General features: G+C 40.7%; 1 protein-coding gene across 1 annotated transcript; it reads right to left on the bottom strand.

Moving 5' to 3' along the window:
* Positions 1-415: 415 nt before the first annotated feature.
* On the bottom strand, positions 416-27,268 carry shisa8b (shisa family member 8b; the record flags this gene model as incomplete). The annotated part of the gene is made up of 4 exons (XM_079234235.1): positions 416-969; positions 6,026-6,139; positions 14,173-14,297; positions 26,622-27,268. The coding sequence occupies 4 exons, from the start codon at positions 27,266-27,268 to the stop codon at positions 416-418; spliced, it is 1,440 nt and encodes a 479-aa protein (XP_079090361.1).
* Between the last annotated feature and the right edge of the window lie 478 nt (positions 27,269-27,746).

The raw sequence follows: 27,746 nt of genomic DNA, 5'->3' as shown, positions 1-27,746 counted from the left end.
TCCTATGCCTATTCCTACAAAGCCTGTACAAACCACAATGAAACTACAAAAACTGTTGCAGTGAAAGATTTGTGAAGGCTGTGTGACCTATGGGAGTCCGAGAGTGGTAGATTTCCTTTCAGGCACAGTCTATATACTCTATATGATCAATGCAAAAGACCCTTGCTTTAGTACAATAATAATCTTTACCTAATGTGTCAAGAGTGGTGGTTCTGCTTCGCTGCTTTTCTCCTGAATCTCACTGTTTCCACTTATCAAAACACTCCTTTTCATCTTGTAAATCTGAATGTGTCTCCCGGTTAAATATTCCTCACCTGTTGGGCCAACTGTCCCAAACTCTGGCGTTTAGCTAACACCAAAGCTCTTCGTTAGTATGTTTAACCTTACAGCGGGCCGCTCTCTGACGTCTTGACGCTCAGACAGTCACCTCAGTCGAACTGTGGGTGGAGTAGCTCTTCTGCCTGTTGTGGTGGTGGTATGAGGGTTGGGATGAGTGTTGCCCCTGTACGTGCTGCCCCTGCCCCGCTCCCCCTCCAGCTCCTCCATACATCGCTCCGTAGGGCTGGCCAAAGAGGTCCTGTATGTTCTCTATGCTCTGCTGCCTACGGGTGGAGTAGCCATGTCTCCGGGTGGAGCTGTGCACGGCGGGGAGGGCGTGCCCCGGGTTAGAGGCCTGCCTGTGGACGTGGCGGCCAGTCGGCTCCCAGGCTTTGAAGGCCGAGCTGGAGAGCAGTGGGTATGTGGTTGTTTTGGGCAGGCGCGACTGCTCCAGGTGGTTGGAGGGGATGGAGATGGAGAGAGGGGCGTGGAGGTCGTGGTGGTCGTGGTGCGCCGACACGGGCTGGTGGATGTAGGATTTCTCTTTGGGCTGTACAGGCACATGCTGGAAGGCAGGAGGTGCCACTGGCTGGTACTGGGAGAAGTCCATGAGCGGGAAGCTCTTGTAGTAGCCCCGAGATGCACTGTGCGCTGCAACGAAGAAAAGGGGGAGAAAAAGTAACATTTTTCAGTGAGTTAAAGTATAATTTCTGTTTAATACAACGTCTTCTTATCGTAGTTTCAGTCATCATTTCTATCTCAGTTACTTGCGTGTGAAACATGAGCGTGTCTCCTAGTGGTGCTCAAGCACCTGCCCTTTTGCCCTGGATGAGAAAAGTGCCCCTTCTGCTGGAGCCCAATTTTTTTCTTCATTCATCAGTATTTCAGAATAAAAATTACTCTCTCTGTCATCATTTCCCCCCAAATGTGTTTTGATATCTGACGGGGCATTTATTTGAGTTGTTGTGAGAATTTCACCCCGACATGCTCCAAGGTGCTCACAAGCCCCCGCTGCGCCCCTCCCTCCTCCTCCTCCTCGTCCTCCTCCTCCTCCACTTAGTGTTCATGCAGTGCTAAGCGCCAGACGGGTGGAGCCTCCTTCTCCTCTGACCTGCAGCATCATACAACATACAGCATCAACAGGTAATGACGTGTTTGTGCAATCCCCCGACGTTGTTTGGTGATAAATTAACCACAACATTAGCGCCGCTGAAAACATTACGTCGCAACTGGTCCGACGTTTCCTAAAAAATAAACAAACAAAAAACTCACAAAATCCGTGATTTCAAAGCCTTGTCCAGCTGTTTACTGACGTTTGTCCTGTTTAATGTCGTTCGCGGAGCCGTTTTCAGTCTTTCACGGGCCTTTGCATGGGCAAAAAAAAACAAACCTGGTGCTTTTATTTTGAAGAGAATTTTTAATGCAGCAGAATGCCGTTTATTCAATTCCTGTTATATTCATTGAATGTGCTGTAACTCCGTTACGTTGTTCATTCTGGTCACATGACGTCGATTGCTTCTGTCTATCCGGGGAAAGGGATCCTCCTCTGTTGCTCTCCTGAAGGTTTCTTCCTCTCTCTTTTTTACTGGTGAAAGGGTTTTTACTATCTTTATTTGGAGAGTTTTTCCTGATTCCCTTTGAGGGCGACCATGATGCTGATGTGGCCCAGGGTGAAAATGAGTTTGACAATCCCTGCTTTAATTTATCCAGAGCAGAGTTTTGATAAGTTTTAAGTTAGAATATTTTTTGATTGCATTTGGTTATACAATATGGCCTTGTTTTGTCTGTTTTTGCCTGTTATTCATTTATTTATTCAATTTGATAATTTGAGTTAGTTGAAGTTAAAAATATCCTACTGTGTTTTTTATTTATTTATTATTATAATTTTTTATTTCCTAAATAATTTTGGCGATGGGTGCCCCTATTTTTGGTTTGAGCACCTGCCCCCCAACATGTCTGATGCAGTTCTGAGATACATGTAGAAGTAGCCTTAAATGAACGATCAACGTGTAAACACAGAGTGTGTCATTGTAGAAACACTTACGACTGAATCACACAAGCAATCCATGATGCATTTATGTTTGGGCCTCGAGGCGCCAACCTGTCAGCTATGTCATCTCCTCTGCTCCTCAAAGTATATTAGAAACTTTTAAAGGGAGACCAAGGAACTTTGGAAAGAAGAAATAACACATTCTTCTTCTTCTTCTTCTTCTTCTTCTTCTTCTTCTTCTTCTTCTTCTTCTTCTTCTTCTTCTTCTTCTTCTTCTTCTTCTTCCAAATACAAACTTAAAACCGTCTCTCAACTTGATTACACTCAGGCTTAAGCCTCACTTGATCTATTATGACCAGTAGCGTATGGTGGCTAATGTCAGCTCATGTACAATATGATAGTTTATAAAGCGAGTTAATTGACAAAAATATAAAAAAGTATAAAGACAGGATGGGGCAGTGTGAGCCATCAGAACTACAAACAAGAGGTCATGTTTTCTCCTTTTACTGAATTGGCGTCCAGAATGAGTGAAATTCAGAAGAAGAAAAAAATACTTTAAATCAGTGATTCTCAACTGGTGGGTCGTTTTCAGTGGGTCGCAGGTCTCTGGGTTTTTAGGATAATTTAATTAAACAGCCTACTGAATATAAAATTCACAACTGATGCCGCTGCCTGCATGACAGGAAAAAACTCTGGGGTTGGGAGGAGAATTGCTTAATTTTCTGTAAAGCACAATGTTTTTCAGTATTTACCTACCGATGAGGTAATCACAAGAGAAGTTCATGTTGTATATATGAATCCTTTTGAATTCCACTTTTGTTTAATTTATTTTGAGTTAGTGGAAAAGCTGCTCCTTAAGACAGTGACTTGTTCCATAGTAAAGTGTTTGTCATAGATTCGGTGAGTGTGTGTTCTCAGTTAATGTTAGGTCATTTGAGTCTTTTTGAAACTACTTCTTAGTTGTTGGACTTTTTAGTTTGTGCATGAAAGCTGTTGAGTCTGTTTAAAAATAGCTGAAGATTCTGAATAGTTATGTATGTTATAATACCTCGTGTCCTGAAGATGCAGTTTTTGTTTTTTAATTAAAATGCAGCTAATTGAGTGTAAAAGGGAATAGTTCCCTCTCTATCATCGCCACCAGCTGCTCGTTTTGGTTATTAAACTTGTTTTTGTGTTATCATACATATTCTGTACTATCTCAGGTTAAAAATGCACCATCTTTTCATGAAATAAATTGGAGAAGTTGAGAATGTTCTTCGATTTGGGTCGCGGCTTGTCATTCAGGGGGTGATGGTCCCGGAGCCAGACCAGTTGAGAACCACTGCTTTAAATGAACCAGAGGAGAGCAAAGGATGGTCAGGATGAGGGGGAGGGTTTGAAGAAGATCAAAGGTGAAAGCTGGTGATTTAAGTATTTCCAATTGGTGTATGCCCTCAAGATGAATTCAAGCAGTATTCCTCTCTCGCTGGAATACGAGAGGGCAGAGGGCAGGGAGAGCGATGAGGAGGGAGAAACTGAGGAGTGCAATGAAGATGATGGAGGTAAAGGTATGTGTGTCGGCATGTAGGGACATTGGGATGAAGGTTTATAAATACCCTCGCCCTGAGTCCGGAGTGACCGCGTGTGTATGCATTTGTGTGTGTTATGGGCTAGCATGAATGTCACAGAAAATTATTTAAATAAACTAAAAACTGAGGTCATCGCCGCTAGCTTCCTGGCTACATAAACCGTAACCTTGTCGCTGTGTGTTTTTATCATTTTTGTCCGAGTTTTCTTTTTTTCAAATGCTACTATTTTGTACACAGTTGATTTTATTTGAAAAAGGTTATTAACAATTGTCAAAAACTTTGAGAGGGAAATGTTCATTTGAAGTCTATGTGTAATATCTGAATGTCCTGTTTACAGACCATTTGCTAAAGTTATACGTCTTAAGCACACTTTTTTAATCATTTCATATTGAGATTTTGTAACCACTTTTTCAAGTTTATTTTAAAGTATGTAGATATCAAGTGTATATTAACGCCATTTAACTGGGATTGTGTTTTATTATGAGTTAACAGGAGGCATTAAGATAGCATTTACAACCAACTGAAGCTAACGTCAATTAGCTTTCAAACTAAAGGTCTGTAGCCTAAATGTCCTGTATTTACAATGGGCAAAGAGCTGGGTTGTTGCTTGAAAATGAATCTCAATCTCAACCTTCCATAGTTAATAAAGGTTAAAACAATCTACCTTGACAAGTGATTTGCTTTGGGCTCCCTTTTAGAGGATTGTTTTGTTCTGTACACTATTACACCCTCTACTATTCAAGGACGACAGCACATGTATGTGTGACCTTTGCCGACATGAAACGGTGTGTACAATCACCTGAAAACCCTACAGCCTCTTTTCAGGGCTGCAGTAGCTTTGCAGTTATATCACAAATCGCTTTGAAAATTATATCTGAGGGCAGGGAAAAACATATTTAATAATGACCAATTAAATACCCCGCTGCTCACCCTTCCCTTTCCAAGCGTGTTGGAGAACTACAGTGGCCCTCAGGTCGAGATGGTTATCTTTTCTTTATCTTGTTTATAGAGCACCAGTAGTTATGTTTACAAGTCTTTTTTATAAAGTCATTAATATCTCCCTGGAAACAAATGTAAAACATTAATAAAAATAAATACCACTTCTTCGTGAAGTTTATACAGAATGAAGAACACAGACATCCGTCAGTAACAGTCATTCGTCCTCTGGCTCTTTTGTCTCAGCCAGCAGAAAAGTTTACAAACCGTCCTGCGTGCTTGTAAACATAGCAAGAGACAGTGAACAGAGCCAATTGAATTAGGTTTCACTTTCAAGTATTGCCCTTTAACCCACAAATATTGTAAATATGGAATAAATACCACTGAGTCATGCAGCAACATGTGAACGTTTGCATCTGACGGACAGTTTGATGAGCAAACGCATGGGTCTGAATTCCTGATACATCCTGCAGTAATTCATGCATTACATCATCATCAGTCATGCATTAGTTAAGCATTACCTAAGTATATATCTATATTCATACCCTTTTTATAAAGTGTTTTTCCAAAAGGTGATATAAATGCAATGGACCCTCCAGTTTTCACACCATTGTGGGAATTATTAAGGGAACTACAGTAAAACTTGCAAATACTTTATTTTTCAAAATTACCTTTTAAATTGTGGAAACTACATAAATGAAAGTAAAGTAAATATAGTTTACAAATAGTTCGCGATTTCAGTTTTCCATACCCAACACACTCAAAGCAGCCAATATTAGAACAAATCTACCATTGATAACTGGGTTCTTTCAAAAAGGCGTTAAAATCATCAGTCTTCATAGTTTTCATCACGTTCTTCACGGTTGTTTCTTTCAGCTGTATGAAAATATTCTTGCACAGTGTTCTTAGCGTTAATAAGACCCCAGTGATGTTGATAAATAAAACAAAGACTTTAGACAGTTCCCGAGGCTTAACTGTAGGCCATCATCCATCAATCAATCCTGCAGTCACATTTAAAGACGTTATTGATATCTAACCAATCCCACCATAGACAGGAACAGCGTGGGCTTTAAGATCAGCTCTCTGTTTCCCAAGACGAAAACAGACTCTCGTCAGGTGATTGCTCTTGTACTGTTAGCCTACTGTACTCGAAAGGTTACTGTGCCAGTTGGAGTCAGCGTCAGCTCTGTGTGTGTTTGTGTGTCCGACTTACCCACAGCTTTGAGGGAGGTATATTTGTTGAGTCCCACCGTGCTGTGATTGCTGTGTGGGTGTGGGAGCCCTTGTCCAAACGGCCCGTAAGCAGAGTTATTCAGATGGTACTGTTCTGGTGGGAGACAAGCAGACAGAGACGCAGAGGCAGTTTGTGGAGATTACAGTAGTGTCCTGTCTCATATGGACAATTTATGTTTTTCCCATCATAACCCCAACCTTCCTTAGTGTTGTAAAGATGACATAACCATACTGTAGTTATATACATATGCAGATAATGAAGACTTGGTTAATTCAATGTGTCTCTCCATGATGATTTTTGGATTCTAATGCGATACAAGTCTTCTATTGAGTTGTTATTTTGTGCATGCAGTTTGGCGGTCAGCTGGTCGTCAGCTTGTGTTCAAGTGCAACCTTTCAGTTTTTTAACACTGGTTGTACTGGGACTCTCTCAGGTGGGAATGTGGACTGTGGAAGCGTCAACTAAATGCTGGATTAACACGAGTTATCTTCATCCAGGCTGGGGACTTTGGGTGAAACAGCAGTCCCAACCATGACGGCCAGTCAGTCCCATGCTAAGTGAAGTGAGGAACAATGGAACAAACTAGCTGAGAGAGTGGAGCCCTGGCTATTAGCAGTAATGAAGTCCATTGATGCAGCCAGCACACTTGATCTCAGCCTCAGGGATGGATGAGCACACATGTAGCACTCACGAATGTCCGACGACACACACACACACACACACACACACACACACACACACACACACACACACACACACACACACACACACACACACACACACACAGAATGCTTTATCAGGTCATTTGAGTGACAGCAACAAATCAGTGGTGGTATTATTGTTTCAATATGACATCCCACATGACATCTATTGCTTCTGTCCATCCGGGGAGAGGGATCCTCCTCTGTTGCTCTCCCTCAGGTTTCTTCCCCTTTTTTTCCCTGTGAAAGGGTTTTTACTATCTTTATCAGGGGAGTTTTTCCTGATCCGATGTGTCCCGGGACAGGGATGTCATGTGTACAGATTGTAAAGCCCTACGAGGCAAACTTGTATTTGTGATGTTGGGCTATATACAATAAACTGAATTGAATTGAAATGAATATCCGAAACCTAACAAATATGAGAGAGAGAGTCTTTACAGTACAACATTTGCACCTATAACTCTGAGCCTACCTTATTCACTATAAATGTGTACACACACACACACACACACACACACACACACACACCATTATCAATGTGCTGTAGTTTAAGCTGATTAACTAGGAGGATGTTTCACATCTTGTAAGATCAATCGTTTGTGTGTATGTGTGTGTGTGTGTGTGTGTGTGTGTGTGTGTGTGTGTGTGTGTGTGTTTGCAGGTGTTCACACACACGCAGGGAAATCCTTTAGTGTAATTCAGCTGTGCTGACCTCTCAGGAGGTGCTAGATTAGTGGATTATGAGGAAATATTCCTTTTTATACTGTCATCCTCATCATTACCATCATCTACTACCTTCTCATCATCATCATCATCATCATCATCATCATCATATTCATCGTTTATTGTTCATCATGACGTTGTTGCTAGAGCAACAATAAATGACAGATTAAAACACACTGGTACTGTATATTAACTGGTTGTCATGAGAAGCTCAGGTCTCTGAAGTTAAGTGGTGTGTGTGTGTGTGTGTGTGTGTGTGTGTGTGTGTGTGTGTGTGTGTGTGTGTGTGTGTGTGTGTGTGTGTGTGTGTGTGTGTGTGTGTGTGTATTTTTTTCCAGGTTAACTGTATTCAGGCTCCCACAGGAGATTTCTAAAACAATTTTGCATTGAGCTTTGGAGGAAATTAGATTTTTGCTCAGATTTTCTCCCAAAATCAACTAGCTTTATACTGTTTTGAGCCACTAACTCAACGACTTCACTTTACAGGAAGTGGTACACACGATGCCCATGCTGATGTCCGCATGCCCATCTGCACACACTTACCCACGCAGAAATACAAACAAGACCAATTAATGAGTGTCTGCTTGGCCAAACCCTCTTTTAGGATACAAGGTCTCAGTGATTGTGTAATGGAATTAGTATGTAAGTGTGTGTGTGTGCGTGTGCGTGTGCGCAAGCGCAAGTCAATACATAAAATAGTAACTGAGGGAATTAAGAGAAGTTTTAGTGAATTAGGAGAACTTCTAGTTCAGGGTTGTGAATGTTAAAACTCCAGCATGGTTGCACATGTTATTTCTCCATTAAGCACCATCACATGAACGTCTGGCATTGGGATCTTTTAAGCGCGGAACAAGAGGGCAGGAACGCTGCTAATGAGTTATGTAATATCTTCTCTCTCAGTGGGAATTGCAGGCAGCGGTCGATTAAGGTGTACAACGGCTAAGATCAGGCTTCCTTTGTATCATCTGTCTCAACGATTCATGAGTGTGGAGGCTGACAGATCTGAGGGAAGAAGAGAACGTCTTGCTCCAGAGTGGAGATGGTCGCCTGTGTGTGTGTTACCCTGGCATGTCACAGATCTTTTGTAAAAGTGGCTATACTATCTAGCGATAAAAATAACCCGGTACAAGTAAAAGCATTCGGAATTCTAAAACAGCGAAATGTACTGACAGTATCAAAAGTAAAAGTACTCTCTTTGCTAAATGGTCCCTCTCAGACTGGTAAATTACAGAGCTTTCAAAGTCCTGGAAGATTTTTATTTTTGAATCTTATGCACACAAGATACTGATTTGTACACACTTGTGGTACAAGATGAACAAAAATGTCTCTGCATCAATTGTTTCTCACATGAATCCCAGCATAGCAAGCTAGGCCTTTAATCTATACCAATGATTCTCAAACTGTGGGCCGCGGAAGTATTACATGTGGTGCGCGGATGCAGATCTTTTTTCTTTTTATATATATATATATATATATATATATATATTTTTTTTTTATATATATATATTTTTAATAATCCTTAATTAATCCCACAGTGGGGAAATTATTCTCCGCATTTTACCCATCCTTAGTAATTAAGGAGCAGTGGGCTTCTGTGAAGCGCCCAGGAGGACACCTCGACATGCAAACTATGGGGAGAACAGGGATCGAACCGGCTACCTTGTGGTTTTAGGACGAACACTCTCCATGAGCTACATGAGAACTTCACATAGTACAAAAGTACAAAGTACACGGACATAAAACGGCATGAATAAATACATGGCCAAATGCCTGTACTTTCGTGGAAATGTATACGCTACGGGGTTGCGCAATGGCCAAGATGCTTGGCGACTCACCGATTCTTGGCGTTTTGCCAAAACAAAAACAGCAAAAAAGCCTATTTCACGGCGATCGGCTTTTTGTTGGGGCGGTGGGATATGAACAAAAAAAGTTTGAGAACCACTGATCTATACTAACACATCACGTTTAATAAGATGATCATACATTTGATGTTAAATCAAAGGACCTAGTAATTAACACAAATAACTGTATTGGAGTAAAAAGTACAATAGTTCCCTTTTTAAATAGAGCGAAGTAGAAGTACAAAGTAGCAATACAGTAAAGTACTTAGTACATTTATTTTTATATTTATTTATCAGTTTTAGAAAGGGGTATGTATGTGGAGAGAGTGATAATATCCACTTCATCAAAAGTATGATTGTTGATTTAAATATATAAACTCTTTGTGATATAACTTGTGTTGAAACTTCTCATTTAAAAGTAATATTCAGTCTTGTTAATCATGAAAATAACAGTATTATTTTACACTGTGCTGGATATTTTGACTCTAGCTTGTCTGGAATATACTTTTATATAGTTTTAGCAGAAGCACTAATGATGGTGAGACATTTAGATTGAAATTCATATTCATATTCAGGTCAGAAACTTAAGAAGAGTTTAAGCCTTTAGGAGTAGTTAAAGGAGTTTTTGATGTAATGAGATTGCTTTCTCTCTCTCTCTCTCACACACACACACACACACACACACACACACACACACACACACACACACCTCTCTATATAATCGGCCTGCTTTTGGCACTGGCATTCTATTGTGATTGCTCATGACCGTGAAACACAAAGAAAGCCAGTGAGGTCAACATGTGTTTCTGAACATATTGTGTAGTTTGTGTATGAATGTGCATCTCCGAGTGTCTATTTGTGTGTGAAACGATATAAAAAAGCCGTCTTAAGTGCCGGGGGGAAAGTGACAAAGGAGAGAGTGCATTGCGTGGTGTCTGTCATCACCAAGATGAAATATGAACGATACGAATAAGCAGACTTAAGTGCAGAGAATAAATCTGGAAAGTGTGTATGCACGTCTGTCATCAGTGAGATTGTATGTGAAAGTCTGTGTGCATCAACATTTACTGCAGCGCAGTCAGAGCAGAAGAACACAATCCTCTCCCACCCCTACGCACTTAATAATCCTCGCTCTGTGCCATCTGATCTGCTGAGTTGGTCGTACACATACATGCCTTTTGTCAGAATAATCAACATGACACAAACAGGGGTGCAAAGATTCAAACGAAGATAATTAATTTACAAGAATAAGTAGTTTGCCTATCGTGACCTGAGGGAAGAGTTGAGAGTGCAGGAAACCATTTTGGAGGAGACGAGTGCTCAAAACGCAACTCTTATGACAGCTGAGTATAAGGAGAGAAAAAAAGGTGAAATTTGTGTGAGGAAGAGTGATTTGTTACTGGGTCATGCTACTTCTGCAGTCGTCTTTGATAAATAGGTTATCGTTTTTTGCTTCAAGCTTTCTCTCGTCAATGAGTCATGTTTGTTGGAGACATTAAGGCCAAATATTTGCCTCCTTTTATGGCTCATGTAAATACACTTTGCACTTTACCCATTTGCTGCTGTAATCCTGCAAATTTTCCCACTGATTTCTCACTTTTTGGCATTTCTACCTGTCAAAGTCACAGTGAATCAGCCGTTAGTGTCTTTTGTATTATAATATACAGTTTTTCTGAGCTTTTGTTGAATCACTCAAATGTGGCCGTGGCTTCAAGATTGTCTTTACAAGGTGAAAAAGAGAAGAATTAGGATGTGAACAAACTGCTAAAAAATGTTGACACACATTTTGCATCTAATGAGATATAAATGAATAATCAACATAGGCCACAGGATAGAAATGTTTTTTTTTGTATTTCAATGTCTTTACAGCGAGCCCATGTAAGTAGTTTTACTGTTACCACTGTAACACCTACAGGATCGGAGTAAATGTTAATGCTAAAGCATCTTGTAACGTCCTCTAAAGTAAGGAAGAGTTACGAAGTAGGTTAACTGACTCACAACGGCCTAAAGTTTGCTAACATTAGCTTTATCTAACATTAGCTTGAGTTAACATTAGCCACCACAAGCTATTGGTCATACCAGACGGCTGTAGCAACAAAACCCAAATGGAGTGTGTTGAATGAAGCAACGGTGTGTTGTATTACTTCTGAATGAAACTTTTAAGTTGTACAAGGAAGACTTTGTCATTTATTTTTATCAAAAGTTACATAGTCTGGCTTTAAAAAGAATGGCAGCCACAAAGAGAATGGCACCAGGCCTTTACACACTTGCCTCCAACCATTTCAAATGTGTTTCATTGCTGTGTGGGAAGAGCATTAGTTTTTCCAAAGGCCTCTATCTGCCATCTTGTCTACTATGGAAAAACCAATACTGTTCATCTGTTTTCTGCCCAGGCAATCTATTTAGTGTTCCACTTTGTCCGGTGGCTCAATTAGGGAACACTTTGCATCACATTTCGTATTTGCTTACTCATCATACGGAGTGCGTACCCTTAAATCAACAGGCTCTGTGTTTCAGACAAATGAAGCAAAAAGGTTCCTGCCACTCTTGTACCGGTGGGAGGTGGTTCATGATGTGATGCACTGACGCGTCAACCTTCAAATCCTTACAACCCTGCTTTAACCAAAAACAATACAACGTGAAGTCCACAAACATCAGAGCCTTCAGACAAAGTTACAATTTGGAACTTTTTTCCCTCTGAACAATAACTCCCATCGTGAGTTCAGATGTTATATGAGGTGTATATAGGAGATATTTTTGTTTGTTTTATTGGCACAAAGCAGCCCACTTTGCTATCTGTTTTCATGGATCGCAAACAGCCAGTGGACATTTTCCCTCACTCTGAAGAGGGTTTAATGTGCATGGATGTGGGACTCATTAGCATCAATAGGTATCATCACTGATTCCTCTGCCAGGTTTCCTGCCTTTCGCTACACTGTCACTTCACATTAGGAAGTGGACTCGTGTCCCATGCCAACATTTAGGTATAGGAAACGCGAATTGGTGGGGAAACAGTTTTGATACAAAACCGGCCCGACTAGTGCAATCCAAGGATTGCAGACATCAGCATCTTTCTATTCCATCCCAACCTCTAAGTCTCATAAGTCAACTGGACCAGTGTGCGGGTGTTCAAGCATGGAGGGTCGAGGTCACGCTCATTATAGACCTTTGCTCGCTCGACCACATTGGAGCAGAAATGCTCCCCCGTGAGGAGGCTTTTCTGCTCGCAGATACTGCTCTGTGCATGCTCTGGGTTTTATTTTGACGAGCAGCAGTGGTAGTCAGTCATGCCGACATTACACAAAATTCTGTAGATAATCTTTTCAACCAAGCATAACAAGCAGCTAATTTCATCACATGACAAACAGCCAGTAGAGATCATGTTAGCTGCTGATATTATCCATGTTCATTAATATTTATATATATATATATATATATATATATATATATATATATATATATATATATATATATATATATATATATATATATATATTTATGATAACTGCAGGGCCATGAAGTTCTATAGAATTACAGACCAGTCACCTAACTAATTTGTTTTCTATTAACTCAATCCCAACTTGATGTTTTCTTGTGCATGCACTTTGGTGCTTCTTAATCTCCAAACTCTCTCTGGTCACAGTTACTCAGGATATGAAACAATAAAGCTGCTGCTTGTGTGGAACATTTACCCTAAAGACATGTTTCCCTTTCTTTCTTCTTCTTTTTTTAAATGTTGGTTCCAGCACGTGAATCTGCTGCCCTTTTGAATATGATCAATGACACTCTCGCTTTATTAAAGCATCCACCACATGCACCATGTCCTATCATGTCATTAGCAGTATGTGAAATTCTGCATAGCAAGAGATGAGAGATGCGCCCAGCAGGGGGGCTCTCATATCAAACACTCCACCCCTCTCCTTGCCTCCGACATACTCACACCCATGCACACTCACATGTTCACATGCGGGCACGCATACTAATCCACACACGAGAACACACACGCACAGTCAGTTGCTCTTTTGCACAGACCAAATTAAACAACAGTCCAAACATTATAAAATATGATGACTCTTGCTCTGAACCCTAAATAGTAGGGTGTACCCTGTCAAAGTGTAGCATGCAGGCTGCTGTATCTGCACATATAGAGAATGTATGGAAATCAAGCACACGGTGCCTGTAGGGGTACAGCCTGCTTATATTAACATACTAATTAATCAGTGTATGTGTGTTGCACATGCAGCAAGTATGTGTTATACTTTCAGATGAGGCTCTATTGTTCAGTCCTCTACCCTCAGCTCTACCTAAATAAGTTTCACCAGCCAGTTCCAACAATGTGTAATAAAACACTCTGCACTGTCCTGCATTGGATCTGAGAGAAGTCGTGTGTGTTTGATGTCCAGCGGGACTGAAAAAAACAACTATTGCGCAGTTGTCCACAGCTGCTACAAAAATTGTTTCGCAGAAAAGAAACTGATTTACTTTGTTTTTGTGTAGGATTTTATGTGTTTTTACAGATTTTGATCAGAAACATAGTCTGGGGTTGCGTCCGAAATGACATACATACAGTACTATTCATGCTATTTATGTAAGTGGATTGTGTGTATGCGAGAAATGTGCGAAATTAGCAAGAATTTCTGAGTATGAGACATGAGCTTACACGACACACTCAACCGCCCGACAGTGACAGACTAGAAGAGCTCTTGTTTTCCAGAGAAAAGTTATTGTGTGTGTGTGTGTGTGTGTGTGTGTGTGTGTGTGTGTGTGTGTGTGTGTGTGTGTGTGTGTGTGTGTGTGTGTGTGTGTGTGTGTGTGTGTGTGAGTGAGTGAGTGAGAGAGAGTGAGCTCTCTTAGTACTCACCACTCCTACTGCGCAGCATCCTGGCTGAAATGCCGTTGGCTCTCTCTCCGTTGGGCGAACTGTCCGTGGCGTTTTCCACCGAGCTCACCTCACCTCCCTGCTGTTTCAGCAAGTCTGTCAGTGTCCTAGAGACCAACACACACACACTGGATGTAAATTAGTGTTGTCTGAGCCCTTATTACTTACTAAAATAAGGGAGATGGGGATGAAAAATCATGAATTCATATCATCTTATCATCTTTCAACTCGTTAATACATTAAATATGATGTGTTCACGTTGCAGTCGTTGCACAGCTTGATTCTATAAACTACATCCATCTGTCACTAACAAACATCATCTGGTAACCAGATGTGTATAGTTGTTCCCCTGACAGAAACACACACACACACACACCCCACACACACACACACACACACACGCACACACACACAAATGCACATAAGCACACACATACACACAGCTGCTAACACACTATCAAGAGCTACATTTACATCAAGAGTACATCCTCTTAAGCCAGGGGAAAAGTTTTTAACTCGGACTACAGGTTGCCTGTGTCTGAATATGTATTTTTCTTTACATGATTCCTACGTGTGTGTGTGTGTGTGTGTGTGTGTGTGTGTGTGTGTGTGTGTGTGTGTGTGTGTGTGTGTGTGTGTGTGTGTGTGTGTGTGTGTGTGTGTGTGTGCGTGTGTGTGTGTGTGTGTGTGGTTATCAGGTGTGAAAAGAGATCTCCGTGGCCCAAAGCCATTTGGTGTTATTGTTTTGCCTTTGTTGCCATTTGTTCTATACTGGGCAGTCCATACATTTATGTCGAGGAATTAACCTTTTTTTTTTTCGAGCAGTTAGGTTTTGCGGAAAAGGAATTGGGTGAAGCAGCTGCGTTTATTTTGAAACCATTTATGTCATGTGACCTTAAATTAAGCTCTTTTTTTCCTATCCCATTCCATAGTCAACATCTTGAAATACTGGGTTTAGTTTAGTCAGTTTGTGCTTGCTGAGACACATTTTCATTGAAAGTGGCTCATCTTCAAGCTGTGTGTGTATGTGTGTATACGTGTTTATTGCTGTGTGTCCTCTACGATAAATTCCAGTCAGCTGTGTTTGACTGGCGGCCTTTTAGCTGAGCGACATACGGGCAAGATTTCCTGCAATATGGTCATGTTTGGACTTGGGGCTTGTTGTGGTTGGATGCAAGAAATGCAAAAGAGTGACAGCATCTCGTACACACACACACACACACACACACACACACACACACACACACACACACACACACACACACACACACACACACACACACACACACACACAGGCATACTCATCATTTTGAATAAACACATTTCTGCTCCCTGTGCATTTGCTGAATTTACAGTGTTGATGGTATTCACTCCCTTGATCAATAATTCAAACACTGGTGCCTGTTTCACTAACGAAGCTCATGTGTTTAGCACACACACACACACACACACACACACACACACACACACACACACACACACACACACACACACACACACACACGCACAGATATGTACATGTGCACAAAACACACTTGACCTAGAGTGTGACCGACCTGACAACGATTGCCAGGGGCAGCTTGTTCACACTCAACCTGCCAAATAGCAAAGTGAGCCCCTTTGGCCACTTCTCTGATCATCCACAAAGTGTTTGTGCGCGTGATGATCTCCGGGAGCAGCGGTGTGTCTCCTCCAGGGACTTTGCTGGTGGCATGGAGCCGTTTCAGTGTCAGATATCATAATCATGCTCGTTTTATCAGCCGCAGGTACGTCATGTAGACAAATGGGGCGTGCGTGTACAGTTTGTGTGAGTACATGCGTGCATGACCTTTTGTATTTGACCCCAAGATCAGTAATAAACTTTGTTTCTTCTTTTGTTTATATATATATATATATATATATATATATATATATATATATATATATATATATATATATATATATATATATATACACTTTGTTAATGAGTATGCACAATATGGTGTACAGGGATCAGAGAAGAAGTATTTTCGAAGGGTGTATTTCTGGCCATATTTTTTGGTTATAATAAATGGCAAACTAAAGTATTATAAAGTTAGTAGATGAGAAATATCAATGGAGGGTGAAAACCCAAAAGATAAATTACAAAAAAATAAAAATCAATCATTTACACTCTATTTGCTTTGGAAACTATTTTTAACAGAATAATTATATTCATTCATTCAAATCAGTGCAGATCTTAATCATCTTATTGTGAATCCTTTTAGACGCAGTGTGTGTGTGTGTGTGTGTGTGTGTGTGTGTGTGTGTGTGTGTGTGTGTGTGTGTGTGTGTGTGTGTGTGTGTGTGTGTGTATTAGATTCCATAAACATATGCATTGGGCAACGAAAAAGGTTTTAAGCAATTTATATTCCTTTTCATTTGATATAAATCACTTTTTCTCTTTTTTATTTCTTCAATTTTCAGTTATTTTTCCTTTCAGTCTTCTTCTTCTCTCTCTCTCTTTCTCTCTCTCTCTCTGCCCCCTCCTCACCTAAACTCAGCCCTAATTCTGTCTCTTTCTCCTCTCCCCTCTTTAAACCATATTGTTTGTCTTCCTCTCCTTCAGTCTCTCTCTCTGCTCCTCATCCCCTCTCTGACTCATTGGTGTGCAGAGCCTCGGGCCTCCACGCACTCTTCTCTTGGCTCGCCGCTCAAACAACTTGCTGATTTTGATTTTTAATCTGCAACAAAAACGGCACCTGTCTCCGGGCTACGTAGTGTTTAAGGAGCATTGGCTGAGCTTCAGGAGAGTTTCTGCGTATGCCTTTGAAAGAGTGAAGATGGCCGTGCAGCTGGTTAAAAGATTAAGACTTGCTGGGTGGGATGGAGAGTTAGCTTGTGGTGGCTTCAAACGATGAATTCTAAATCAGTGATGTAGGTGGTTTGTTAATAAATTGCACCCTGGATCAATTTCCATTTATCGTCACTACACTCATGATGTCATTACAATTTGTCATCATCCTATTGCAGTTTTTTGTCATCTTAGGTCTATTTACCTCAAAGTTGTTTCACCAAAATAAAATTCCGGAATTCATTGTGTTCATTGTGTATGTATATATATATATATATATATATATATATATATATATATATATATATATATATATATATATATATATATATATATAAACAAAAGAAGAAACTAAGTTTACACATCCTCCAAAGACCACAAAGACATCACTTACAATACATTAGAAAAATGTGCTTGTTACAGACGTCACATCCTTCAAACACAACTTCTTTAAATTACTGTAATCAGTCCTCTAGGAGTTTGTGACCTTTCAGTTGTAAGAATTACCACAAATCCAAGAAGTTTTCATGATTCACCAGTTTGCATGCACATTTTTTTCAACGAAACATTGTCAAACTGGACAAAAAATTGCAAATAGTCACACTTTTCTTCATAAAATTATCCAGTTCAACTATGAGTTCAAGTCGAGCTCAACAAACCGTGTAAATGCCTTAAGTCACACAGGGACTTTGTTGCCCTGAATTGAGATTATCAGGCAGAGCTCTCTCCGAGACTCTGAAACAATCTTATTTTTCTCTCCTAATGTGCAGGTGTGATTTGGAAAATTAAAAAAAAAAAAAAAAAAAAAGATTCCCGTTTTTAAAAAAAAAAAATATTTTGGGAAACCGTTGGGAAAACGTGATCAATTATATGATATGTCAATATTTCCTTGAGTAACCTTCAGGTTACTTCTCCCACAACTTTCAAACATGTTACGCAACAGAGATGTGCCCAAGATCTATGGGATCATCAGTACCTCCATGTTCCCTTATCACATTACAGCCACATTGAGATGAGACTTTGCTAATGTCCTGTAACAATCAATTACTCCAGCCAGGCACACACTGTGATTAGTACTGATATTACAAACTAACTCTCCAAACAGAGAATTCCTCTCTCGGTCTTCGTACTCTTATGTAAAACTGTCCTGGCTGGATACACACATCTATACATTCAGGACATACATTACATGTTTTCTGTACATCTTATTCATGCATTAATGCACACATTATTGATCCTCTAGTTGCACAAGCGGATGCACTTTCACAAATATGCCATTTTATCTCTACCACTTAAATTATAAGTTGTGTAATGTACTTGTATGAAAATAGCCAATAAATACATTGGAGCTTGAATAAAAAACTCACCATGACAGATAAAAGTCATTATTTTGGTGACACACCAATAAACACACACATGGGGACAGAACAGTGACGTCTCCCCACTGGACTATATAAAAGCAAAACTTTTAGATAATCCACTGAAAAAGTAAAACGACTGTGGCAGATATCTCCGTGTCACAGTCTCTTTGTTCCCTCTCTGTTGTCACTGCTCTCGTGTCGCTCATCGCTCCCTCTTTTCATCAAAGGTACAGTTAAAGCCGGTTTCGCTGTCGCTGATGATTAACGATAGAGAGTGAGAAGATAACAGCTTGCATCTTAAACACACACACACACACACACACACACACACACACACACACACACGCGCGCGCGCATGCACACAATTTTGTGTTTTTGCAGTGGGTTGATGCTTCGGCTTTTACATTTTTCTTATGCCATGTCTGCCATGTGCTCTCAAATCATTAGTATTTTAGGGTGCTATAATTTTCTCAAAAGTAATGCTGGTAAACGATCGACATAACATTTAAAAGGAGAGTGAATGGGATGAGGAGCCTAATGTTAAATCACGATTACAGTACATCTACCAATGTGTAGAATATTGAGAGTTTAGAATATTAGACTTTAGGTTGACGGAAACTCATTCAATTTATTTGTGCACCAAATAAATTAAGTAAAACATGCTTTTCATGCATTTTCTTTGTCATTAAAACGCTGTAAAAAGCATGGGCATTTACAATTTACATCTGACTGCTCATTTCATAGACATGTAGAGAGCAATTGGATTAATGGTGACACATATGGTGATCTTTCCGTTTTCAAGAAGCCTACATATAGCTACATATGTGTGTTATTGTTCAGCTTTAGATGCAGGCAGAGTGAGCGGTTGTGATTTTATTCCCAAAGAGCGGAACTTGTTACTTTGTGACGTAACTTTGTCTTTAATTGCTCTTGTGTAGTTTATATTACTAATGCTATTCTTATTGCATAAGTCTTATCTTATTTATTCTTATTTTTAATTATTTTATGAATCTTTTAATTATCTATGTATCTGGACTGTGTCTTTCTGTGTTTGTGCTGCTGCAGCATCTGAGATCTAATCTAATCTTATCTAATTGTATTATATCTTATCATAACTAGCATTAAGTGGGTTCTGTTGGCAGAAATTAAATATATTATTGATAAGTGTGATGTCTTTAGTGTATAATCGATTACCTGAAAATAGTAATCGTTGTCTTTTTGTTACCTTAGAATGAGGTGTTGATGTTTCTACAGTAGCCCAGAATGCACAAAATAAACACTTGTTATAGAAAGAGTCGTCTGTGGTTTAACATTACTCTGTCGGCCAACGTAGTTCTCCCACACGTTTGGCTCACAGTAGAAGTTTCAGGGATCCTGCCAAATCATGCACGCTGCACTTTTAAGCACAAATATTGCTATGTGCAATTTAATATTCTTTCAGCCACTTTGAATATAAAACAAATGTGGTTCTACTGTGATTCATCAGCTATTCAGAAGCCTATATGTTCTGTCTGTGTTATTATTGAACTGTTAGATGAAGGTAGCATCTGTGTGGATTTGTTTTCATACTTACAAGCTAACTTGTAGTTTTCCCCTCTCTCTCGTATCTCGGATTTTTATTTTCTTCTTTATTTATTTTTTGAAGCTACCTTTTAAGCATGCAATACAGTTCTATGGTATCGTCAGTTTTGAAGTAGCCTACTGTACTTAAATATCTGCGTTGTTGTTCTCGGAGCAGTTGGCTTTCATGCTAACGAGCTAACTTGTTTATTCCCCCTCCATGTGTTTTTTTTTTCTTTTCTGTTTGGCCACCTTGAAAATGAAAGAAATCTGTTCCCTGGGTGATTTTTTATTTCTCGAGTACTTGCTCTATAGGTACTATTCAGCTGTTTGATGCAGGTACCATCTGAGTGGTTTTGTTCTTATGCTAATGAGCTAACTTGTAGCCTTTCCCTCTGGCAGAGAGGCTGCCAAGTGATTTTTCTTTATTCAGCCAACTTGAAAATGGAAGAAATGCAGTTTTGTGCTAAATTAAAAGTTGTCAAGTAGCTTACACAGTTGTCTGGGTTGTTTTAGCTGGTTTTCAGGCCTATTTGAAGCTGTAGACAGATGGCCCATTATAAGTTTGGGAGAAGGATGAAATGGAGCTACAGGGGCCAACTTGCTGTGTGTATGCTGCTCCTGTGAACTTCACTTTTGACTGATATGAGTTTATCTGTGACAGACAAAATGATAATCTTAAAACCAGCTATTTTATTCAGCCTTAAAAATGGAAATGCAACGTCAAGGAAAAAAAGCTGCCCATCTTCCCAACTTTTCAACCATTTTGCTTCCCCGTGATAATTAGACAAACCTCAAAGACAAACAGAGACTGCACATAGCCAAACCCTTGAGTCAGTGGGCGCTGACCCACATTTAAGTGTGTGTGGTCCCAGTCAAGCCCACAGCACCAAGGAGCAAGAGGGGCAAAGAGGAAGGAAGGTAAGGCAGCTGGAGGGTGAGAATTGTCACATCTGATACAACCAGGAAGCTGTCAACTTATATGTCCTTTCACTTTGGGAGGATTTGTGGCAAGTGGTGACGCAGGAGCATACGTGTGCACACGTTAATACATTTCCGAGCAAAAACACATGCATGCAGACATGCTCACACGCACAGTGGTGACAGGTGAGAGGGATGGAGAGTGACAGCTCAACCCTGGAGGTAATCAGAAGGCAGGAGAGAGCTGAGAGAGTAGAGCAGAGGAGGAAACTCACTGAAAACTTGTTTTCTCACAAGGCAGATATTTAGGGCTCACACTGGTGTGTCTTGCTTCCTGCCTGGAGTGTCCCCCCTTGCTAGCAGTGAAGCTAGCCACTACAGAGAGGTGGAGCTTATGAGAGAAGTAGAATAGCCCTTGTTTTTGTCTAGCTCTTTAATTTATCGTTCAGGAATTATTCAGAACATCCTGACATTTATTAAGAAGTTATTAACATGAACCGCCGCCTCCTGCAGATTGTAGTAATGGAATCAATTTATATGACTGCAGATCTGACGTCTAATTTGAAACTCATGACCCTTTAGCAACCTTCTAACAAATCACCAAGTCTGCAGTTATGAATGTAAGCCATTATAAAGTGTCATGAGTTTCACACTTTCTAATAAGCCATTAAGACAGATTAAATAGCAGTCAAAAAGACAAAGCAAGTTATACAGGACAAGGATGAATACCAGTCGAAGGGATTTCCTAAAACCAAAAGCTGCTCCGTTGAATGCTTATTGCTAATTTATTAGGCATTTATTACTTATCTGTTAGAACTTAAATCTTTATGAAGCATTATGAGAAAGTGGAACCAACATCTTAGGCGAATACACAGCCTGAGGGTGTAAGAAGTGTTTCTGACTGTTGCTCTGTTTAAGTCTATTTTAGTCTTAAAATGACTGCAAAAGTCATTTTATAGCTCAGTAGAATTGCAGCAATTTCTCAACTGTCACTGAAAATCCCATCTACAGGTAAAACATGCCTTTGAAATATTAACCATGACACCAAATCCTGGTGTCAGTATACTTGTGTGTCAAAGTAAGAGGGTGAAATGGAAAAGAGATCCCAGTTGTTGCGTGCGGTTGTGGTCCATATGTTTGTCCACGCTGTATTGAGTATTGCTTATCTGTCTGCTTTAAATCAGGGCAGAGCAGTCAAACCCTTTAAGTGACAATGCCCTACATTACATAACATAATGGCTGAAAAGCACACCATAATGCAAGCACACACACACACACACACACACACACACACACACACACACACACACACACACACACACACACACAATGGAGATAAACTACTTTCAAATGCAGTCAAACATACAGATCTATACGTACATGGAGTGGATGCATACTGATACAGTTTCAACAGATTTCATGACAATAAGTGATTTAAAAAAAAAAAATAGATATATGCTATATTTGACTATATTTGCCCTATACTACATATGAAATATAAGTTGTTTTACTCTGTTGACAGTATCTGGAGAGCTGGGTCACACAAATGGCCGGAAACATGAACTTTTGCATGAATGCACTCATTTGCACACACACTAACTCTCTCTCTCTCTCTCTCTCTCTCTCTCTCTCTCTGTTTGAACCATGTGACCTCTGCTGCCACCATATTGATCCTCAGCCTCTCACACTTAGGTGTTAGGTGGATATTGTACTACAGTGCATCTGGCCTCCTGGCTACTCTGAACCGTACTCACGCAAACCTAAATGCCACTACTATCATTCTTGTTGTTAATTGAACTATAAATCATTGTGTGTGCGTGTATGTGCGTGTATATGTGTGTGTACATCATGAAGGTCATATGTGTTTATTTACTCTGTGTGTGTAAAGCCAGCCTCGCTCCAGTTGAGGCCTTTCATTGGACGTGACACCTATGACCTAAGGCGGCGCTCTCCATTCCCCTTGTTTTCTAAAGGATCAGTGCAGCATGCAAACACAATGATTTGGTCGGGTTCATATATTAGTAAAAGGTGTGCATGTGGGAGGAGGGTAATCTGCATCTTTCAAAGCTGATTTGGGAGAACTGGTGGGATTTCAGAGTGTTAATCATACTCTGCTCGCAGGATGTGGAGCTGAAGTGATAGACAGTGGGAAGAAAAGAAGAGAAATCCAGAAAGAGCAGGTGCATGGCAGAGTGCAGAAGTTGCCTTTCGTCCTTCCCACTCTAAAGTGGGCGGGCATATGCACATATTTATGCATTTCACCTCAAAAAGTGTGTGCAGTACATGAGGTCTTAGTTGCACGTATGCTTTTGGACCAGGGATTTATGTCAGCAGGCTAATAAGTAAATGAGCATGCAGGCAGAGCAGTCCAGAAATGGTAAAGCTGTAATCTTGGTGAAATTTGTTTAATCGCGGGGAGGGGAGGTAATCTGTCGAGATGGGCTCACGGAGGGAGGGTGTTTATGCAGCTGGAGTGTTTCTATTTCAGTGAGGTGCTACCCTGCAGGAAATATTAATCCTAGCTCTGCGCTAACCGCCGAATGAGTTTCGCCGCTCAGGTTAATGGGAGACGCACAAGCAGAGATGCTGGTCGGTGGAGGTTCGGTGGGGAGAGTGTGGCTGTTTGTGTTGTCCACTTTCTCATGCAAAATGCAAAAAAGACACCACTAAAAGAGGAAGAGATGAGAGAGGTGTGAGACTGACCGTAGAGGAGGGTGATGCTGAGGGTGATGGAGATGAAAGAGAGGAGTGAATAAAGATGTGAGTGCAGCTGGCCCCTGCATGAGCTCTTTGGGCCCCAAAGGAGAAGAAAGGGGATAAAAAGATAGAGTAAGACTGCAAGAGAGGAAAAGCAGAAAGGATGGACGATAGCTGGAGAATGAGACGGAGGATGAGGAGCCAGTGAAGAAGACTTTGAGTCCTATTAACAGTGTGATTTGTGACAAAGAAACTCAGGATGAGAGAAACAAATGGCACGGAAGCAAAGAAGATCAGAAACAAGACGCTCGGAGAAATAAGAAAAATTGGAGATGCAGCTAAGAGGGTTAGGTAATTTGGGATGTAAGCGGGGTAGATTTGAGCACATGCTGTGCGCTGTTTACTGTAATGATTTCCTGAGGCGAACAGATTGAACCCCGGACCAAGTATTCAGCCCTACTGCAGCGGGCGTGTGTGTGTTTACATGTGTGTGTGTGCATGCTTGAATGTGTATCAGACTGAAGTACTGAGCTATAAATGCTAAATATCTACTGTACACACGGTTATATGCTCATTAACCTCTTCCTGTAAAATTTGCCGAAAAACGCCTATCCAGGTATACCCAAAGTTGAACTATTTGGAGTAAATGCATGGTCTTGGTCTCTTTTGAAAGGTAGCAATCTGAAGCTTTTTTCCCCTCAATAGTCAGAATCACTTTAAGTGCTGCTGACACTGAGTTATATAAGTTTGAACACACTAAAGTATAAGGTTTTTTTTCCGCCTGAACATTTCTTTGCAAATAGATGCCTGTAGATGACTATAAATGGGATTTATGGACTGGAAAACACAATGGGACAATAGCCTGAAGCCTTATCTAGTCTAAGTAAAAAGCAGGTAACAATATCAGAAAATTAATATTTTACACATGTTTTTCTAATGAAATGTCTAGGCGTTTTTCCATTTTGAGACTGAAAATAGTCATGATATATATATACTATATACCTATTAAAAAGGCTTATAGTCTTGCAAACTTATAGAGGTACTATTCATATTTACTACCAGTATTGTTGACACAGAGAAAATTAAGTATGAATGCATTTTTGTGCTAATTCAATGCCAAACTGAGACTCTGTCAACAGCTGTCTGTTCTGGTGAAGCTGAAGGCTGTTGTGATTCTCCACCCCCAGTTGTTTGGACCCGTTTTTTAGGCAATTTCATTGGCTGTACGAAACGCCTGTCATCTGAGCTGTATGAAGTGACAGGCTTGATCCACGTAAGGAGACAGAGGCTGACTCTGTTCTTCAACGTAACTTCTAGTTGGGTAATGTAGCCTGTCAGTCAGGACATGAAGCTCCTATTGGTTCAAGTGACGTTTCATTGGAAAGGTTGGATTTCGGTGGTCAGTTTGATGCGCCATTTTCCTCTGTGCTGTCATGCAAACTTGCTTTTCTTCTAAAAAGAAATATATTCTTTCATATCTTCCAGCTGATATGAAATGATGCAACGCCAGTTCGTGGATATTTATGGATGTAATCAAGTGTTTTCGACTAAATCTTTTGTGGGATCTTTTTTTATTGGACCTTTACGACGTAACAACGCCATTGTTGTTGGAATGTTATGGATTTATGGATCAATATAAGGCGTCATCGGTGAGTTGCCTCGCTTTTGCTGTCGTTTGTTTGTTTGTTGTTGTCTGACAAAAGTCTTGTTTGTAGCTGCTGTGGTGGTCTGATCTTGAAACGGATTGCACAGCTGGAATCACAAGAATCGAGACAGAGACATGTGGCACTCGTACCGAGCTCGTACCGAACTATAAATAAGAGGTACAGTGTACACTAGAATGTACAGTAAAGGACGCCCGCGGGACGGCAGAACGTTAAGAGGAGTGGGAAATAATCAGTTTTTTCAGCAATTGGAGACAAAATGTAATGACATGTCTACAACCTATTGATTATAATTTTTTATTTAAGGAGTGATTTGATATGTGCCCCCTGAAAAACCTTGCACACATGAGACAAATTTAAAGAAGGAATTCTTGTAGAGAACCTCAAAGACTTTTGTTCTCCAAGAGTGATTTACACCAACCGAACACTTAACAAGCAGCAAAAATTGTTTGGTCGATGTGTCTTTTTTCATTTTTTCATTTATTTTAAATATAAGTCATGCTTACAAACAAAGCAAATGGTACACAAGGGATGGAATCCAAAAGCATATGAAAAAGAAAATGCAAAAGATGAGAAAGAAAGAAACAGGCACATAAAAAAATAGAAAAAATAGAAAGAAAAATCCCAAATTAGAGACATTAAAAAATTATGAGAAAAAGCTAAATACGGGTGTGATTTATTCAGTATGTAGGTGTGTATAGACACCTGAGATATATGGTCTCTTTCACAAACTGATCAGTGACCCAGAGAATGACATGGCTCATAAAGCACAGCATTTTACACGCTTATCTTAAAATACCACGTTGCCCACATTTTCTTTCAGTTAATCATTCCTCTCTTTCTGAATATCTGAATAAGAATTTCTGGTTGATACTAAATTTGACCAACTTTCCAGTTACAGGGTTAGATTACACCTCCATGACAAGGTGAGCTTCTGCTCGGACAGGTTTTGTGAGGTCAGGGTGAGCGGGTGAAACTTGTTGATGTGTTGTTAGAAAAGGAAGAGAGTTCGGATTGTACACGTGCAATCAAACACATACACACATGTTAGTAAGCCTTCAGGTACACATTTAAAGTTGAAAACTCCAAACAAGCAGGTTGTGTGTTAACATAAAGCTGCATCTTGAAAAGGTTTTTACTTTGTGCTCTAATTGTTTGTCTCTTTTCTGCTGGGGTGAAGTCAATATTTCCAACTTTCCATCATGCCTGCAATGCATCAAAACCACACATGCAAATACTCACACATACATGCATTCACAAACACACACAGACATAAATACACGCATGTATACACACACACACACACACACACACACACACACACACACACACACACACACACACACACACACACACACACTGACAAACAGACCCCCTCCACATACACACACCGAGACTCGGCCTCGTGCTCCTCACCTGGAGTTAAGGTCAGCTTGCCCTGTCACCGCTCCTCCTCCTCCACTTCCTCCGCGGCTCTTCTCCAGGCCCAGTTTGGTGAAGATGCCCACCAGCACCATGATGGCCACCACGCCGCAGATGATGTAGACGATGAGGTGCGTGCGGTCCCGGTCCTGGTCCTCCTGGCCCTCGGTGATGGTGGCCACGGGCTTGCCGGTGTTGGCCCAGATGGGCGTGTCGTAGTTGGAGCAGATGTTCTGGTCCAGCCGCTGCTGCCGGAACTGGCAGCAGAAGCGGTAGAAGCAGGTGCCGCAGCAGTACAGAAAGACGCCGGCGTTGCAGTTGAACGGCGGGTCCCATTGGCCCATCACGTCGTAGTAACCCTGGCAACGAGTCCCGCCGGAGGGAAGGACGTCCTCATCGTCCGTGTCCCCGCCGCTGCTGGGAGTGGACAGGCCCGTCTCCATAGGAGAGTTCTGAGTGGTCTCCACGTAGCTGGGAGTCGTCTGGTTGGCCAGCGTTGTGGGGACGATTAACGAGTCGCCTTCGGTTACCGTCACCGTGGTGACGGATGGGTCCTGGGTGAGGGCAGGATGAGTTATGTTGAAGGAGAGGAGGAGGAAGAAGAGGAGAAGGTGGCAGGAGGAAGGGTTAGTGTCCGCCATAATGCTGGAAGAGCCCGACGGTGCCAAAGTCCCACCCTGCAGGTTTTGTACGGGAAACAGAAGTTTGGAGACAGGTGTGGAGAGAAAAAAAAGAAGAGAAAATGAGTTTCAGATGTATAAGATAGAAGTTTTTTTATTATGATAATTCAAAACCACCTGTGTTGAGTTTTGGAGATGTAAAGTGGGACTTTTGCCATACATTAGAAGGAGGCTGACAAAAACAACAAACAGAAACAGAAAAGAAATTTATTTTTAGCCAGAATGATTAAACAAATGATGTTTCTATTGATCTTACAAGCTTATTGAATCAATATTGAAATGAGGGTAGAGGACGTTTGAAACAGGTCAGTGAGAATCCCTATTGGTGACTGTTACCATACAGTGAGACATGATCAATACCCAACCTTTTAGATTTAAAAAGAGCAACTCATTGCAAAGGAAATGTTCAGAATCAGCTGTCTACTAAAAAAGTAGATTT

This window comes from Taurulus bubalis (genome assembly GCF_910589615.1).
Source record: "Taurulus bubalis genome assembly, chromosome: 2".
Classification (NCBI taxonomy): domain Eukaryota; kingdom Metazoa; phylum Chordata; class Actinopteri; order Perciformes; family Cottidae; genus Taurulus; species Taurulus bubalis.
This window is presented reverse-complemented; position numbering and strand designations above follow the sequence as displayed.